This window comes from Hemitrygon akajei, chromosome 10, assembly GCF_048418815.1.
Source record: "Hemitrygon akajei chromosome 10, sHemAka1.3, whole genome shotgun sequence".
NCBI lineage: Eukaryota > Metazoa > Chordata > Chondrichthyes > Myliobatiformes > Dasyatidae > Hemitrygon > Hemitrygon akajei.
Window position 1 is genome coordinate 126,949,252 of NC_133133.1, and position 19,817 is coordinate 126,969,068.

The following is a 19,817-nucleotide window of genomic DNA, read 5'->3' on the forward strand; positions in this document are numbered from 1 at the left end:
CTATGGTTTCCATGTCCTTCCTGTAGTGAGGCGACCAGAATCGAGCACAGTACTCCAAGTGGGGTCTGACCAGGGTCCTATATGGCTGCAACATTACCTCTTGGCTCTTAAACTCAATTCCACAATTGATGAAGGCCAATACACCGTACGCCTTCTTAACCACAGAATCAACCTGCACAGCAGCTTTGAGCATCCTATGGACTCGGACTCCAAGATCCCTCTGATCCTCCACACTGCCAAGATTCTTACCATTAATACTATATTCTGTCATCATATTTGACCTACCAAAATGAACCAACTGCCTCACACTTATCTGGGTTGAACTCCATCTGCCACTTCTCAGCCCAGTTTTGCATCCTATCAATGTCCCGCTGTAACCTCTGACAGCCCTCCACACTATCCACAACACCCCCAACCTTTGTGTCATCAGCAAACTTACTAACCCATCCCTCCACTTCCTCATCCAGGTCATTTATATAAATCACGAAGAGTAGGGGCCCAGAACAGATCCCTGAGGCACACCACTGGTGACCAACCTCCATGTAGAATATGACCCATCTACAACCACTCTTTGCCTTCTGTGGGCAAGCCAGTTCTGGATCTACAAAGCAACGTCCCCTTGGATCCCATGCCTCCTTACTTTCTCAATAAGCCTTGCATGGGGTACCTTATCAAATGCCTTGCTGAAATCCATATACACTATATCTACAGCTCTACCTTCATCAATGTGTTTAGTCACATCCTCAAAAAATTCAATCAGGCTCGTAAGGCATGACCTGCCCTTTACAAAGCCATGCTGACTATTCCTAGTCATATTATGCCTCTCCAAATGTTCATTAATCCTGCCTCTCAGGATCTTTTCCATCAACTTATCAACCACTGAAGTAAGACTTACTGGTCTATAATTTCCTGGGCTATCTCTACTCCCTTTCTTGAACAAGGGAACAACATCTGCAACCCTCCAATCCTCCGGAATCTCTCCCGTCCCCATTGATGATGCAAAGATCATTGCCAGAGGCTCAGCAATCTCCTCCCTCGCTTCCCAGGGTAGCCTGTGGTACATGCTAACCTTTCCCGGTGACTTATCCAACTTGGTGCTTTCCAAAAGCTCCAGCATATCCTCTCCTTAATATCTACATGATCAAGCTTTTCAGTCCACTGTAAATCATTCCTACAATCGCCAAGATCCTTTTCCGTAGTGAATACTGAAGCAAAGTATTCATTAAGTACCTCTGCTATCTCCTCCTGTTCCATACACACTTTTCCACTGTCACACTTGATTGGTCCTATCCTCTCACGTCTTATCCTCTTGCTCTTCACATACTTGTAGAATGCCTTGGGGTTTTCCTTAATCCTATTTGCCAAGGCCTTCTCATGGCCCCTTCTGGCTCTCTTAATTTCATTCTTAGCTCCTTCCTGCTAGCCTTATAATCTTCTAGAGCTCTGTCATTACCTAGTTTTTTTAACGTTTCATAAGCTCTTCTTTTCTTCTTGACTAGATTTACAACAGCCTTTGTACACCATGGTTCCTGTATCCTACCATCCTTTCCCTGTCTCATTGGAACATACCTATGCAGAACCCATGCAAGTATCCCCTGAAAATTTGCCACATTTCTTCCATACGTTCCTTGAGAACATCTGTTCCCAATTTATGCTTCTAAGTTCCTGCCTGTTAGTTTCATATTTCCCCTTACTCCAATTAAATGCTTTCCTAACTTGTCTGTTCCTATCTCTCTCCAATGCTATGGTAAAGGAGAAAGAATTGTGATCACTATCTCCAAAATGCTCTCCCACTGAGAGACCTGACACCTGACTAGGTTCATTTCCCAATACCAAATCAAGTACAGCCGCTCCACTTGTAGGCTTATCTACATATTGTGTCAAGAAACCTTCCTGAATACACCTAACAAACTCCACCCCATCTAAGCCCTTCACTCTAGGGAGATGCTGATCAATATATGGGAAATTATAATCTCCCAGCACAACAACCATGTTATTATTACACCTTAGCAGAATCTGTCTCCATATCTGCTTCTTGATGCCCCCGTTACTATTGGGTGGTCAATAAAAACTCCCAGTAGAGTTATTGACCCCTTCCTGTTCCTAACTTCCACCCACAGTGACTCTGTAGACAACTCCTCCATGACTTCCTCCTTTTCTGCAGCTGTGACACTATCCTGATCAACAGTGCCATGCCCCCACCTTTTTTGCCTCCCTCCCTGTCCTTTCTGAAACACTAAAGCCTGGCTTTTGAAATAGCCATTCCTGCCCCTGCACCACCCAAGTCTCTGTAATGGCCACAGCATCATAGCTCCAAGTGCTGATCTACGCTCTAAGCTCATCTGCTTTGTTCATAATACTCTTTGCATAAAAACAGACACATCTCAAACTATCGGTCTGAGCACGTCCCTTCTCTATCACCTGCCTGTCCTCCCTTTTGCACCGTCTCCAAGCTTTCTCTATTTGTGAGCCAGCCTCCCCTTCCTCCGTCACTTCAGTTCAGTTCCCACCCCCCAGCAATTCTACTTTAAACTCTCCTCAATAGCCTTAGCAAACCTCCCTGCCAGGAAATTGGTCTCTCTGGGATTCAAGTGGAACCCGTCCTTTTTGTACAGAGTCATAGAGTCTATACAGTCCAAATACAGACCTTTCAATACTTCATGTCTGTATCAATCTTTTTACCCACCTACAGTGATTCCATTTGCCTGTATCGAGTCTGTAGTTTACTGGAGGCTGTAGCCCCAGAAACGGCCTGTCCTGGGGTTGGCATTGTGTGTGCGTGTGCATGTGTGTGTGTGTGAATGGACGGGAGGGAGAAACAGAGCTTGCTTTTGTTCTGTTTTGTTGTGTTCTGTGAACTTAATGGACTTGCTATGTTGGTGCTGGAATATGTGGTGACATTTGAGGGTTATCCCTAGCACATCCTCCCAGGCCTGAATCTGTATCCTTCCGGGCTTTGCCTGTTCAAAGGTTGGTTTATATGTTTCTCAACCGTTGTGATTGTATCTGATTCCACCAGCTCCTCTGGCAGATATCAATTCTTCTCTATGTAATATACTTACCCTTAGCACCTCTTTAAAACACCTTTCTCTCATTTTAAACCTATGCCCCCTACCTTAGGAAGAGTAGTCTATGTATACATCTACTCCTCCTATAATTTTATCTACCTCAGCCTCTTGTGTTCCAGGATTTATAAGACTATAACTCTCTATCTTCTGAATTTCACTGACCTAAGTGAATGGGTAGGAATTTCCCCCTTCCCCACCTACTCCATCTGCCCACCATCCAAGCTCTCTTTCCATTGGAACCCTTCTCCCTACTGTTCCCATCTGCCCTTCCCCACCTCCTGCACTTGGTTCCATTCTCACTTTCCTCTCCTATCAGTTGTGGCTCTTTGTCACATTCATCGATCACCACCTTGGTTTATTAACTTTTGGGATCACGGTGATATGGGCAAAGTTCGTGTTTCTTTCCCTTCCAAACAACACCTGAGAAAGGGAGGGCAAGCCTCTCCTTGGACTCCTGCTGATCACCTGGTAAAGAAGTAACTGTGGTACTTTTGTGTTGGGAATTCCAGCATTTTGCCCCAGACACAATGACCGGTGACAGATTTCAAAGTCAAGTTGACAGTTGGGCAGGGGGAGGTGGGGTATGAGTTCTTGGAGCTGACATATTCCCATCGTCCTGCTGCCCTTGTCCATCCATCCAGATAGTGCAGCGCATATTGACCAGTCATAAACTTACACCGCATCAGCTAAATTACTGACCTGAGCTAATCCCATTTGCCTGCATTTGGCTCGTATCCCCCTAAACATTTCCTGTCCATTATCCTATCTGAGTAACATTTAATTGTTCTTATTGTACCTGTCCTCCCATTCCCTCTGACAGCTCATTCCACATACCCGCCACCCCTTGATGTAAAACCTTCCCCTTCAGGTCTTAAAATTTTTCTCCCTCCCACCTTATACCGCTAACCTTTAGTTATAGATTTGCCTCCTCTGGGGGGAAAAGACTTGTCATTACATACCACCCCATAAGCCTCTGCATCCAGCTTGTCATTCTCCGCGACTCCCACATGACCCTAAGACCAAACTCATCTTTTTGTCCACTCCACTCTGCAAGGATCATTCTCTCCTTGATTGCCTTGTTGATTTGTCTCTCCTCACTGATCTCCCTCCTGGCAAGAGGAAGAAGTGCTACAATTGTCCATTCACCTCCTGCCGCAGCACGAAACAGGTAAGGCAACACTTTGCCTGCAAGTCTGTCGGGATCATCTACTGTATCTGGTGTTCCCGTTGCGGCTTCCTCTACATCAGTGAGACCTCGTGTAGGTTGGGGCATCACTTTGTCGAGCACCTTCACTCTGTCCACGAGAAGCAGGATTTCCCAGTAGCCAACCATTTTAATTCCAGTCCCCATTTGCATTCCAACAGGTTGGTCCATTGCCTCCTCTACTGCCAGGATGAGGCCACTCTCAGGTTGGAGGAGCAACATTTCGTCTTCCATCTGGGTATTCTCCGACCTGATGACATGAACATCAATTTCTCTAACTTCCAGTAATTTCTCCCCCCTTTTCTTTTCTCTTATTCCATTTTCTGACTCCCCTCTTACCCCTTCTCTTCTCCTCATCTATCTATCACCTCCCTCTGGAGCCCTTCCTCCAATGGTCAGATTCCTCCTTCTTCAGCCCCTTTACCTTTGCCACCCATCTCCTCTCAGCTTCTCACTTCTCCCCCCATCCACCTACCATCCTCCTAGCCTGGCTTTACCTACCACCTTTTAGCTTGTAGAGAATGTGGAGCAGCAAATCAAATCATGAATGCAAGAGATTTTGCTGATGTTGGAAATCCAGAGCAACACAAGTAAAATGCTGGAGGAATTTTTGACGTCAGTGGTGGGTAAATTAATGGAAAGTATTCTTAGAGATGGTATATGTAATTATCTGGATAGACAGGGTCTGATTAGGAACAGTCAATATGGATTTGTGCTTGGAAGGTTATGTTTGACAAATCTTATTGAATTTTTTGAAGAGGTTACGAGGAAAGTTGATGAGGGTAAAGCAGTGGATGTTGTCTATATGGACTTCAGTAAGGCCTTTGACAAGGTTCCGCACGGAAGGTTGGTTAGGAAGGTTCAATTGTTAGGTATTAATATTGAAGTAGTAAAATGGATTCAACTGTGGCTGGATGGGAGATGCCAGAGAGTAGTGGTGGATAACTGTTTGTCAGGTTGGAGGCCGGTGACTAGTGGTGTGCCTCAGGGATCTGTACTGGGTCCAGTGTTGTTTGTCATATACATTAATGATCTGGATGATGGGGTGGTAAATTGGATTAGTAAGTATGCAGATGATACTAAGATAGTGGCGTTGTGGATAATGAAGTAGGTTTTCAAAGCTTGCAGAGAGATTTAGGCCATTTAGAAGAGTGGGCTGAATGATGGCAGATGGAGTTTAAGGTTGAGGGGGGACTTGATAGAGGTATTTATGAGGGGGATAGATAGAGTTGGCATGGATAGGCTTTTTCCATTGAGAGTAGGGGAGATTCAAACAAGAGGACATGAGTTGAGAGTTAGGGGGCAAAAGTTTAGAGGTAACACGAGGGGGAATTTCTTTACTCAGAGAGTGGTAGCTGTGTGGAACGAGTTTCCAGTAGAAGTGGTAGAGGCAGGTTTGGTATTGTCATTTAAAGTAAAATTAGATAGGTATATGGACAGGAAAGGAATGGAGGGTTATGGACTGAGTGCAGGTCAGTGGGACTAGGTGAGAGTAAGCATTCAGCACAGACTAGAAGGGCCGAGATGGCCTGTTTCCGTGCTGTAATTGTTATATGGTTATATCATCTGCAGAGACAAAGTCCCAAACTCTGAGGTTCTCTCCTGCGCTGGACTTCCCACAGTGTTCACGCTTTTAAGAAAATGCAGACTGCGCTGGCTGAGCCACAATAGTCATATGAAGGATGATAGACTGTCAAAGGACATCCTCTACGGAGAACTAGCAACAGGCAAGAGGAACGTTGGTAGACCCCAGCTTCACTTCAAGGACCTCTGCAAGCGCGACATGAAAGCCTTAAAAATCAACACAGAGTGCTGGGAGGTTACAGCAGATGACTGCAACAAATGGTGAGGTACTCTTCAGCAACACCTAGAGCAAGGCGAGGGAGTGATCCTGAGTCAGTCTGAGGAGCGGAGAGCTAAACGGAGAGCACAGTGGACAGCGGACAACAATTCCACGATGCCTACACATGCAGCACCTGTGGCAGAGCCTGCCGTTCCAGGATCGGACTCAACAGCCACAATCGACGCTGCTCGACAAACCAGTGACTATCAGAGGCACAGTACCCATTGTCGACCCCAACTGACCGAGGCCACACACAGTACACGTGATAAGAATAAACCAATTTACTAGCTTATGTGCAGCTCATATACTGTGTCAAGAATTGGCGAAAGGCAGGATTCTGTGATAGGGAGGTCTCAGTATCAAGCCAAACTGCACCATCTGTTTGGCACTTTTGCTAAGTGCAGCAACCAGAGCTTTAGAATAGTATTTGTCACTCACCTGTACCTGTGTTCTCTTGTTCCTGATCTAGAGGAAACAATCTGCTGTTGTGCACTTTAAACTTTTCATAACTTCCCCTAAAGTCTGAGTAAGTGTTCAGAAAAGCTGATCAGTCTGAGTTTCCGACCAAGCATAATCTGATCTTTGTCCATCCCTAGGAGTGCCCAGAAGGCTGTGGACTGTTACATATACATCATAACATACAGACCCGGATTTATGTTGATGCAGTTATAGAGATTTATATTTTTTGATTCAATACATTTCAAAAATTGTATTACATTTGACTTATCACAATGTGGGCTGCAAAGCACAAGAAGTATGTGTACAATAGTGATGACCTCTCATTTGAGGTGCAGTAGACAAGCCACAGTATCGTCAGTGGTAAAGTTGAGAGCAGCCCTGCTCAAAGACCCAAATCAGGGGCAGAGAGAGCCCAGGGGTTTGATGCATCACAACTACTGATCGGGCGCCAAGTTAATCCTGTTATACTGTACCTACTCTTGTGTGAAAGGGCTAACTACTTGGGGCAAGTCTTTGTGTCTCGTGAATTCTGGGAAATGTGATCAGGCACCACAGAAACGTAAAACTTTGTCCTTATTTGTACTTGCTAGGCTTACAAATGTGTTGTGAAATGTATTGCTTAATTAATTTCATTTTGCTCCATTTGGCATCACTGCTTCACTTCTGCATCGTTGCAACAATTCCAACAGAATCTCCAGTTTAATAGTCATCACTGAAGGGGTATTCTGGGTGATCCTTCCACCTACAGTGGGAGAACAGAGGGTGACAGAGTGAGGTTTGATTACAAAAGACACGACCAGATTCTGCTCTAATTCTATCTATAAGTTTGCAGATGATACCACAGTGGTGGGCTGCATTTCAACAACAATAGGTCAGACTACAGAAAGAAGATAACTGAGTAACATAAACACAAGAGATTCTGCAGACACTGGAAATCCAGAGTTACACACAAAATGCAGGAGGAACTCAGCAGGTCAGGCAGCATCTATGGAAATGGATAAACAGTTGATGGTTTGGGTCGAGACCCGTCACCAGGATTGGAAATCATTCTGGTATCTTTGCCCTTCCTTTCCAGTCCAGCTGTGGATTTTTTCTGGAACAAGAGCTGCTCCAATAAAGTTGGCAGATTGTGTACTTGAAGTAGTTGATCATTGTCTGCTTGTATTTTATTAATGCTTTGTTAGTTCATTCCCAATGGAATGGTTACATCAATGGGTGAGGTCAGGGGAAAATCAAAGCAGTCATTCTTAAAAGAAAGTAAGAAACATAATGGATTCTGCAGATGCTGGAGATCTTGAGCAACACACACAAAGTGCTGAAGTAGGTCAGCTTACCACTATCTGGTTAAAGAAACTCCTCCTTACCTCTCTTCTATAGGGATGTCCTATTATGAGACTGTACTCTGTGGCCCTAGATTCCCTCACAGTTGGATTCTCTCCAAACCAACTCTATTCAAGTCTTTCAATATTTGGTGGGCTTGAATGAAATCCCCTCATTCTTCTAAACTCCAGCAAGTGTAAGCCCAGAGCCAGCAAATGCTCCTCAAACATTAATACTTTTGTTCCTGAGATCATTCCTGTAGACCTCCTCTGGACCCTCTCCAATGCCAGCACATCCTTCCTTAGAAATGGGGCCCAAAACTACTCACAATATGCTAAATGGTGTCTGACCAATAACACAGCATTACAGCCCTGCTTTTATACTCCAGTCCACTCAGAATGAATGCTAACATTGCACTCCCCTTCCTTATTCAACCTGCCAGTTAACCTTTAGGGAATTGTGTACGAGGACTCCCAAGTCCCTTTGCACTCTAATTTGTGAATTTGCTTCCCATTTAGAAAATAGCCAATGCCTTAATTCCTTATACTGAAGTGCAAGACTACACACTGTCCTGCACTACATTTCATCTGCCGCTTCTTTGCCCATTCTCTTAATCTGTCCAAGTACTTTCAATGACTCACCCACCCCTCCACTTATATCATCTGCCAAACTTGGCCACAAAGCCTTCAATTTTCCTCCAAGTTAGAGTCACAGAGCATTACAGCACAGAAACAGATCCTCTGGTCCATCTAGTTCATGCTGAACTATTACTCTGCCTAGTTCCATCAACCAGCATCTGGACCATAGCCCTTCATATGCCTTCAATCCATATACATCCAAATTTCTCTTCAATATTTCAACTGAACCTGCATTCACTGCTCCTGGTGTTAGCTCTTTCCATATTCTCAGCACCCTCTGAGTGATGAGGTTCCCCCTAAAATTCCACTTCAATATTTCACCTTTAACTCTTAACCTATGACCGTTCTATTCTCACGCAACCTCAGTGCAAAAAGCCTGCTTGCATTTACTCTATCTATACCCTTTATAATTTCGTATACCTCTGTCAAAACTCTCCTCAGTCTCCTATGCTCTAGGGAGACTCCTCAATACCCAGAGCCTGGACTGACACCTTGCCCTACTGTCCTGTTTATTATTTATTGTAATGCCTGCACTGTTTTTGTGCACCTTATGCAGTCCTGTGTAGGTCTGTAGTCTAGTGTAGCTTTCTCTGTTTTTTTTTAATTACGTAGTTCACTCTAGTTTTTTGTACTGTGTCATGTAACACCATGGTCCTGAAAAACGTTGTCTCATTTTTACTATGTACTATACCAGCAGTTATGGTCGAAATGACAATAAAAGTTGAATTGACTTGACTTGACTTGATAAAGTCCTAACCTATTCAGCCTTTCCCTACAATGCAGGTCCTCACGTCCCAACAACATCCTTGTAAATTTTCTCTGTATTCTTTCAATCTTACTACTATCTTTCCCGTAAGTTGTGACCATCAGTGTAGTATATTATCCTTCACAGATGCTGCCTGATTCCAGCTCCAGTATTTTGTGTGTCTTATCAAATAGAAAGTGTTGTGAGAACTGAGTCTAGAACGGGGTCTGGATGAAATTAGTGAGATTTGTGTGAACAGGGGAGAACGTCACGTTAAACAATCATCCATCATTGTTCAATCAAAGTGATGCACTTCACAGAATCAGGCCCTTCTGCCCAAAAACACCATATTGCCCATTGTACCTACTTCCATTAATTCCATTCTTCTGCACAGGTCAGTGTCCTTTTATGCCTTGTTGATTCAAATACTTGTCTGGAGGTTTGTTTTTAAATGTTGTTAGAGAATCTGCCCCTACCACCTCCTCAGACAGCATGTTCTGGACTACTCTCTGTGAGGTAAAACTTCCTCCTCACGTCCCCTCTCAACTCCTTCCTCTCATCTTAAACCAGAACCCTCTTATCTTTGCCAACCTCCACCCTCCCCAGTAGAGATCCTATCTATCCTCCTTATGATTTTGTGTATCTCTGTCAGGTCACACCTCAAGCCTCGGAGAGGACACAAGCCCAGCCTCAAGTAGGTAAGAAATGAGACTCCTAGCAATCAGATCTGTTCAACAAATGGGAGGCTTACATTAAAAGTTCCACGTATCGTTGATTTTTGTTGAGTGCATCAATGGCTTTCATCTCTTCATCCGTTAAAGAAAAGTCAAAAATCTACAAATGAAAAGCAGTAAGATGAAAATGAAAGTCATTTGGTTTTTATCGACTGAAGTTCGCCCTTAAATTACTCCTCGCCTGGATAGTAATCGCACTGTCGCTCTCGCTTCCTATTCATCCTGAGAGGAATGATTGGGCTGACTTTGAGCTTGCTTTCACCAGAAACATTTCGGTGTCTATCCAGAGACCAGAACGAGAGTAACAGATTCAGTTGGGACGTCGCCCCCACAGAACAGGTAGAATACGAAGTCAGCTGTTACACAAAGTAATTGGGGTGTGTTACGCTGCACGGAACAAAAACAATGATGGAGTAAGTGGGAATATGCGGTATTATTGAGTGATGTCAGCCATGTTACATGCAGGCAGCCTACAGCGCAGGAGTGACTAACTGGGGAAGCATTATGTGAAGCATAAATGTGCGCACCCTAAAGTCTGCAAAATCAATTCACCCAATCAATTCACCAGGCGATGCACACCTGCCATAGTCTTGCAATCGATCCAATACGGGTTCAAGGTGAATTTTAGGCATCCGTTAGTCCCCTGAGATCATGGATTTGCACCTTGGAAGGTTTCCAGGGCGCAGGCCTGGGCAGGGTTGTATGGGAGACCAGGCAGTTGCCCAAGCTGCAGGCCTTCCCCTCTCCACGCCACCGATGTTGTCCAAGGGAAGGGCACTAGGACCCAAGCAGCTTGGCACCGGTGTTGCAATGTGTGGTTAAGTGCCTTGCTCAAGGACACAACGCGTCTAGTGACCTTCAGATCACTAGACCGATGCCTTTTCCACTAGGCCACGCGCCAACACAAGGTGAATAAATGAATTTAAGTAAAGGAGTTGGAGGAATATAAAGAGGTTCACATGGTGCAAAATCATTGTCATGGGTATATTCATGCAGCTGTTTGAAATATTTATCTCGTCATAAAATAATCTTAAAACTTTACCTCAAAATTCTGCTTGATGCGCTCCGGGTTAAAACTTTTGGGGATGACAACAATTTTGTGTTGGATCTGGTAACGCAAGGCCACCTGCGCACTGGTTTTCTTGTACTTAGCTGCCACAGCGTTGAGGACAGGATCTTCCAACAAGGGGGGGACCTTAGTGTTCACCCTGCCGACAGAAAAGCAGTGTGTCATCGGAGATTGCCCTTCCCGAGAGAAAGGTGTCCTGTTCTGCGGTGCTGCCTATCACCTGGCGCCTGTGAGGCAAGAGAGTAGCTAACGGGCCAAGCTGTTCGGCAGCCCTCCCTACTCTGCACGCATTCGCAGTCTTGGGAACATTGAACAGTGGTTGGCAGTGGGAGAACACAAGAAGAATGGGAATTGACAGCAGAGATTGGTGTGGAGAGGAGTGATGGCAGTGGTAATCCTCCTTAATTCTCCCCAACTCGGGACACGTGACCACAGTTCACTCAGCAGAGAGTAGGAACTGAAGCCGAGCATTTCCGGCTCTTTCCAGTGCGGTGGCTTTGATCATGTGATTAATTTGCTGTGGCGACATTTGAAACCGCAGGCTTGCCACAGAAGCACGAACAGTGCACGCTAAGAGACGGGGAACAGCTGAGTGGTATTGGTTTATTGTACCACAATACAGTGGAAAGCTTGTCTTGGATGCTGTTCACACAAATCAATTTATTAGACAGTGCATTACAATAGTACAAGATAAAGCGATAGCAGAACGCAGAATAAGGTGTAAGAGCCGCAGAGGAAGGGCAGTGAAGGCAGACAATAAGTTGTAAGGGCCATGTCAAGGTAGATTGTGAGGTCGGGAGTCCGTCTTATTCTACTAGAGAACCAGTTTTTAGTCTTATTACACCAGGATAGAAGCTGCCATTTAGCCTGGTGGTATGTGTTTTTAAACCCAATGGAAGAAGGGAGAAGAGAGAATGTCCGGGATAGGTAAGGTCTTTGATTATGCCGTGTCTCCCAGGCCCCAAGGTCAGCTCCTGGGTACATGGAGCCTCCATTTTCCTCCCACCCCACCTTACTTGTATACTCCAGCCTTCCTCTCTCATCTGACACGACCAACCCTCTTCCCCCCTCTTTGATCCCAGCTCTCATCCGGGCCGGATCTTCACAATTCCCTCTGACCTTCCCCTCTCTGGGGCAGAACATTCTGTCCTCAGTAGGGACCTCACCTTTTGTCCCCCTGCACCTCTGCCTCAGTGAGTCCCACGCCCGCCTTGACGGCGACTTCTTTATCCACCGCATCCGTCTCGGAGCCTACTTCTTTGCAAGGGTTCTCCAGCCCGCACCGATGACCACTTCTCCCATCTTCAACACTCTTCCTCCTCCTGAACACCCTCTCTGGTCTTCTGCCTGTTCTGGAGCTTTTCATTGCTGCCACCCAGACATCAACCATCTTTACCTTACCACTTCTCTCCCCAATTCCAACCTCACTCATTCCGAACACACTGCTCTCTACTCTGTCTGCACTAATCCTAACCTCACCATCGACCCACAGATAAGGGGATGGTTGTAGTAGTCTAGTGGACTGACCTCTACCTTGTTGAGGCCAGGTGCCAGCTCTCTGATGCCTCTTTCTTACCCCTTGAACGGAACTCCACTAAGGAGCACCAGGTCATTGTCTCCCACACCATCACCAACCTTATTGACTCTGGGGATCTCCCATCCTCTGCCACCAACCTCACAGTTCCCGCACCCTGCACCTCCCATTTCTACCTCCTACCCAAGTTCCACAAACCTGCCCGTCCACGTAGACCCATTGCTTCTGCCTGCTGCTGCCCCACTGAACTTGTGTCTGCGTACCTCGATTCTATTTTATTCCCCCACCCAGTTCAGTCCCTTCCTACCTATATCCATGATACTTCACACAGTCTTCATCTTTTCAATGACTAAGTTTCCTGGCCCTGATCTTCTCATTTTGACTATGGATGCCCAGTCCCTATACACTTCCACGCCCCATCAGTAGTGCATTAAAGCTCTCCACTTCTTTCTGTGCAACAGATCCAGGCAGTTCCCCTCCACCACCACTCTGCTCCATCTGGCGGAGCTGGTCCTCACTCTCAATCATTTCTCCTTTGGCTCCACCCATTTCCCTCACACGAAAGGTGTAGCCACGGGCACTCGCATGGGTCTCAGCTATGCCTGCTTTTTCATCGACAATGTGGAACAGTCTATATTCCAAGCCTACACTGACATCGCTCCCCAACTCTGCCGACACTACATTGATGACTGCATTGGTGCTGCTTCCTGCACCCGTACTGAGCTTGTCGATTTCATTAACTTTCTCTCCATTTTCCACCCTGCCCTCAGATTTACCTGGTCCATTTCCAACACCACTCTCTCCTTCTTGATTTCTCTGTCTCCATCTGTGGAGACAGTCAATCTACTGATATCTTTTATAAACTCACTGGCTCTCACAGCTATCTGGATTGTATCTCTTCCCACCCTGTTACTTTTAAAAATGTCATTCCCTTCTCTCAGTTCCTCTGTCTCTGTCACATCTGCTCTCAGGATGAAGCTTTAAATTCTAGAACAACTGAAATTTCTTCCTTATTCAAAGAAGGGGGCTTCCCTTCCTCCTCCATTATCTCTGCCCTCACTCGCAACTCTTGCATTTCACACACATCTGCCCTCACCCCGTCCTTCCACCGCCACACCAGGAATAGGGTTCCTCTCGTCCTCACCTACTCCACGTCCAGCACATAATTCTCCATAGCTTCTGCCATTTCCAATGGGATCCCACCACCAAGCACATTTTTCTCTCCCACCCGCACCCACTTTTCACAGGGATCGCTCCCTACGCGACTCCCTGTTCATTCGTCCCTCCCCACTGATCTCCCTCCTGGCACTTATCCTTGCAAGCGGAACAAGTGCCATGCTTGCCCCTACACCCTCCCCCTCACTACCATCCAGGGCTCCAAAAAGTCCTTTCAGGTGAGGTAACACTGCACTTGTGAGTCTGTTGAGGTCATCTGCTGTATCCGGTACTCCCAGCGTGACCTTATTGGAGAATAAAGTTGCATCGTTTGCTGTGTGGCCAGAACTATGTCGCCAGCCTTGTGTTTGCTATTTGCTATGTATCCAACTTATTGGCCAGAATGTAACCTCTGTATTGTCTCTGTACTATTGAACACATCAGTGCCTTAAGAATGTAGCTAACAGTGAAAGTAAGCATGTAGAGATAACGGTGGTAGACAGGGTCGTGGAGTGGTGTGATGGTATGAAAACCAGTCAAAGCCGGGAAGGGGGACACGTGTTCCAAGAAGCAGACTAGACAGGATCATGTGATGGTGTGATGGTGTGAGAACCAGTCAAGGTACTAGAACAAGTATATGCTATTGTAACTGAGATAAGAAAGTACTATAAAGAATACAGTGTACTAGCCTCGGCGGGCAATTAGTGACACGTTCATTAATTGTCTCAGCTTTTGTTTGCAAATAAAGGCTTAAATTTCTCGAAGAATCTTCTGCGTCTCCTGGTTACTTCAAGAAACCACGACAACCTCCTGTATATCGGTGAGACCCAACGTAGACTGGGAGATCGCTTCGTCAAGCACCTTCACTCTGTCCGCCATAACAACTGGATCTTCTGGCAGCCACCCATTTCAATTCTTCTGCTCATTCACATCCCAGCATGTCAGTCCATGGCCTCCTCTATTGCTATGAAGAGGCTACACACAGGTTGGAGGAGCAACACCTTATATTCTGTCTGGGTAGCCTCCATCTTGATGGCATGAACATCGATTTCTTAAACTTCCATTAATTTCCTACCTCACCCTCTTTGCCATTCCCCATTCCTGTTTCCCTCTCTCACCTTATCTCCTTACCTGCCTATCACCTCCCTCTGGTGCTCCTCCCCCTTCCCTTTCTTCCATGGTCTTCTGTCCTCACCTATCAGATTCCCCCTTCTCCAGTCCTTTATCTCTTTCACCAATCATCTTCCTAGCTCTTTACTTCACTCCTCCCTCTCTCTTGGTTTCACCTATCACCTAGCACACTGTACTTCTCCTTCCCCACCCCTACCTTCTTATTCTGACTTCGGCATGTCCCCTTTGACCCTCACCAATTCTTATCGAAGCACCATAGAAAGCTCCCTACTCGGATGCATCACAGCTGGGTATGGCAAATGCTCTGCCCGAGACAACATGAAACCGCAGAGATTTGTGGAAACAGCTCAGCACATCACCAGTCTTTCCTCCATGGACTCTGTCTATACTTCTTGATGCCTCAGTAAAGCAGCCAGCATAATGAAAGACCTCACGTACCCCATTCTCTCTTCTCCCCCCTTCCATTTGGCAGGAAACACGTACCACTAGGCTCAAGGATGGCTTCTACCCCATTCTTATAAGACTATTGAACAGTTTCCTAGAATGATAAGATCACCCCTGACTGTGGTGAACTACATATATCTGTCTGGACACGCCCCCTGCTGACTGCTCCTGTGGCTCCTCCCACAGACCCCGGTATAAAGGTGATGGAGGTCTGAGCCCAGCCTCTCTGTCTCCAGGATGTAGTATGGTGGTCACTCACAGCTCGTTCCTTCTTCCAGTCAATAAAAGCCGATATCTCGCCTTCACGTCTCAGAGAGAGTTATTGATGGTGCATCACTGACATCACAGTCGACTTTGTTACAGCCTTGCACCTTATCATCTACCTGCTCAGCAATTTCTCTGTAACACCTCATTCTGCATCTGTTATTGTTTTTCCCTCGTACTAACTCAATGCACTGACGTGAAGTGATCTGTATGGATGGCACACAAAACAAAGCTTTTCCCTGTACCACAGTACCTGTGACAATAAAAAGACAAATTACCAGTCTTCAAAAAAAAATCAATTTACGTAAACCCTTGAGCCTCCCACCCTGAATTGAGCACCTTGTACCACCCCTCAGCATGTCCCAAACCTTCCCCACAAATGTTGGGTTTGCACCTGTCACCATCTCCTTCTTATCCTGCCACACAGGCCTGAGTTAGGTCTACGACCTCTGGTTTCTTAAACCCACACCTTACTAAAAGGCCTCTGATCCTCACACTCGATTCCTAACCCATTCCCGAGGACGAGGCCAAAATTTGAAGCTGAGGAGGCTGGCATTCTATTGGTCCACCATTCTAGGAGAATCTAAAGAGTAGACTAGGCTTCCTTTAGGTGACTCATTTGTCTCTGAGAGAGTTAAGTTACAAAGGTAAGGTCAACTTTATTGTCATGTGCACAATGAAAAACTTAGTTCTAGTAGCATCACAGACACAGAGCATCAGAGAAACAACTTATACAAGAAGAGCTGAAATTGAGCAACAATGACAAAAACAACACAGTAAGAACAAAAAGTCCGTGTCGTGCAAAGTGGTCATAGTGTTGCTACACTGAGGCAGGAATTGGTGTTCTGGAGGTTGGTTCAAGTACTGAATGGTTGAAGGGGAGTAGCTGTTCTTGAATCTGGCGGTGTGGGACTTCAGGCTTCTGTGCCTCCTGCCCACTGGTACCTTCGAGAAGATGGCATGGGAGATCTCTGATGAAGGTTTTTGTCTTTGATGAGGCAGCTGTCGTGCAGATGCTGCTGATGATGGGAAGGGATGTGCCTGTGATGTATTGGGTTGAGTCCACAACACTCTACTCTGTCTTATTGATAAAGGCACTTTTATTCTGCCCATGATTACAATGTTCATCCATTCTTATACACAATGTAAAGGTCAAATGTTAAAACATTAGATTCAAGGTGAGCTGAGGATAGAATTGGAATTGGTTTCTCACCTAGAGGGGGTCAGTTGTGCTGTGAGGATTACATTCCTTGACTTCTCTAGTGCCTTTAACACCATCCAGCCCAAGATCTTAAGGCACAAACTAACGGAGATGGGAGTAGACTCTCACATGGTGGATTGGATAGTAGACTACTTGACAGATAGACCTCAGTATGTGCGGTTGGGAGACTGTAGGTCTGACACGGTGGTCAGCAGCACAGGAGCGCCACAGGGAACCGTACTCTCTCCGGTCCTGTTCACCCTGTACACATCAGACTTCCAATATAACTCGGAGTCCTGCCATGTGCAGAAGTTCGCTGATGACACGGCCATAGTGGGGTGTGTCAGGAATGGACAGGAGGAGGAGTATAGGAAACTGATACAGGACTTTGTGATATGGTGCAACTCAAACTACCTGCGTCTCAATATCACCAAGACCAAGGAGATGGTGGTGGACTTTAGGAGATCTAGGCCTCATATGGAGCCAGTGATCATTAATGGAGAATGTGTGGAGCAGGTTAAGACCTACAAGTATCTGGGAGTACAGTTAGACGAGAAGCTAGACTGGACTGCCAACACAGATGCCTTGTGCAGGAAGGCACAGAGTCGACTGTACTTCCTAAGAAGGTTGGCGTCATTCAATGTCTGTAGTGAGATGCTGAAGATGTTCTATAGGTCAGTTGTGGAGAGCGCCCTCTTCTTTGTGGTGGCATGTTGGGGAGGAAGCATTAAGAAGAGGGACGCCTCACGTCTTAATAAGCTGGTAAGGAAGGCGGGCTCTGTCGTGGGCAAAGTACTGGAGAGTTTAACATCGGTAGCTGAGCGAAGGGCGCTGAGTAGACTACGGTCAATTATGGATAACTCTGAACATCCTCGACATAGCACCATCCAGAGACAGAGAAGCAGTTTCAGTGACAGGTTACTATCGATGCAATGCTCCTCAGACAGGATGAAGAGGTCAATACTCCCCAATGCCATTAGGCTTTACAATTCTACCGCCAGGACTTAAGAACTTTTAAAAAGCTATTATTAATGCTTTTTGAGATAGTGATTTAGATGCATATCATATTCTTTACTGAGTTAAGTATTGTATGTAATTAGTTTTGCTACAACAAGTGTATGGGACATTGGAAAAAAGTTGAATTTCCCCATGGGGATGAATAAAGTATCTATCTATCTATCTATCTATCTATCTATCTATCTATCTATCTATCTATTATTGTCTCACATACTGAGATACAGTGAAAAGCTTGTCTTGTGTACTGTCCATACATATGAAATTATTACACGTTGCCCTGAAGTAGGAAAGGATGCAGAATGCAGAATAAAGTTACAGAGAAAACGTAGTGCAGGTAAACAGTAACATGAAAGATCATAACGAGGAAGTCTGTAAGGTCAGGTGTCCATCTTATCGTACTAGGGAACCATCTAAAAGTCTTATAACAGCAGTGTGGAAGCTGTCCTTCAGTCTGGTGGCATGTCCACTTTTGTATCTTCCGCCTGATGGGAGAAGGGAGAAGAGGGAATGTCTGAGGTGGGCAGGGTCTTTGATTATGCTGGCTGATTTACTGGGGGAGCAAGAAGTAACTGGATTAGAATGAGATGTGGGTTATTTAATTGGTACTGTCTGCTAACTCACCCTATATCATGAAGGGTCAATAAATGTATATTACAGCAGTCTGTCTTAGGAGGTAGAAACACATGAAGATATCCAACCTCAACAAGGATAGCAGCTAAGGCACAATAGCCAGCTACATCTTGATGGACCCTCCATGCTTTGTTTCATGGCTGACCTGGCTGAAGGACTTGGGAGAAGCCACAGAAGGAAGCTAGTGATTCTGCTTACCAGGAGGGGTCACGGCAGGTGCCCAAAGGGCTGTATCCCACAATGACGATGCCGTGGAGGTTACAGAATTCCCTTAACTTGGGCTGCATGAAGTATGGCTGGCATTCGACCTGAGCAGAGAGAAAGACAGAAAAGTAAAGGCTCTTCTATGTTCGACAAGCACTTATTCTGTAGCAGCTGAAATGAAAATTAAACAGCTCTGCCGTCTACTTGGAGTATCAAAGTTAAAGAGTCATAGATCACAATCACACAGAAACAGGCCCTTCAGCCCATCAAATACACGCTAAACTATTATTCTGTCTAATCCCATCGATCCACACTTGGACCATACCCCTTGCATCCATGTACTTACCCAAGCTTCTCTTAAATGTTGAAATCGAACCTGCATCCACCACTTCCGCTGATAGCTTGTTCCATGCTCTCACCACCCTCTGAGTGAAGAAGTTCCCCTTTCACCCTTTACCCACGACCATTAGTTCTAGCCCCACCCAACCTCAGTGGAAAAAGTGCTTGCATTTACCCTATCTATATCCCTCACAATTTTGTTTTCGTTTTTTATATAATTTTGAAGTCAAAGTCAAAATGAATTTATTATCAAAGTATGTATACGTCACCATATACTGCCTGGAGATTCATCTTCCTTGCAGGAGAGTCAGGGAACCAGGAGCTTAGAGATCAAGGGCAGAGAAAATCAAGTGTGTTGGGATTCTGTTCTGGTCACTCCCCATTATAGGAAGGATGTGGAGGCTTTGGAGAGGGTGCAAAAGAGGTTAATCAGGTGGCTGCCAGGATGACAGGGTAGGGCAAACTTGGTTTCCTTTTTCGAAGTGGCAAATCCTGAGGGGAGATTGGATAGAGGTTTATAAGATTATGAGAGGCATAGATTGAGTAGAGAACTAGTATCATTTTCTCAGGGTTGAAATGTCTAATACAAGAGGGCATGCATTGAAAGTAAGAGAGAGAAATTTCAAAGACAAGCAGGCCAAATTATTTTTACGCAGTGTGGTAGATGCCTGAACAGGACTGCCCGGGTGGTGGTGCAATCAAATGGCTCTTACATAGGTATATAACCGTGCAGGGAATGGAAGGATATGGGCATTGTGCAGGCAGGAGGGATTAACTTAGATAGGCATTTGATTGGTAATGTAAGGTATTCAGATTGG

The 19,817-nt window shown here is 45.5% G+C and overlaps 1 protein-coding gene across 2 annotated transcripts in view; it reads right to left on the bottom strand.

The window, feature by feature from the left end:
* Positions 1-6,766: 6,766 nt before the first annotated feature.
* LOC140734662 (aldo-keto reductase family 1 member D1-like) overlaps positions 6,767-19,817 on the bottom strand; it is a 43,773-nt gene continuing 30,722 nt past the window's right edge. For both annotated transcript variants that reach the window (XM_073058920.1, XM_073058919.1), the window contains 4 exons: positions 18,655-18,764; positions 11,054-11,219; positions 10,029-10,111; positions 6,767-7,316 (listed from right to left, as the gene is read on the bottom strand). In XM_073058920.1, the coding sequence (XP_072915021.1) occupies positions 7,274-7,316; positions 10,029-10,111; positions 11,054-11,219; positions 18,655-18,764 (402 nt within the window). In that variant the 3' untranslated portion in view covers positions 6,767-7,273. The remainder of the gene's footprint in view (positions 7,317-10,028; positions 10,112-11,053; positions 11,220-18,654; positions 18,765-19,817) is intronic.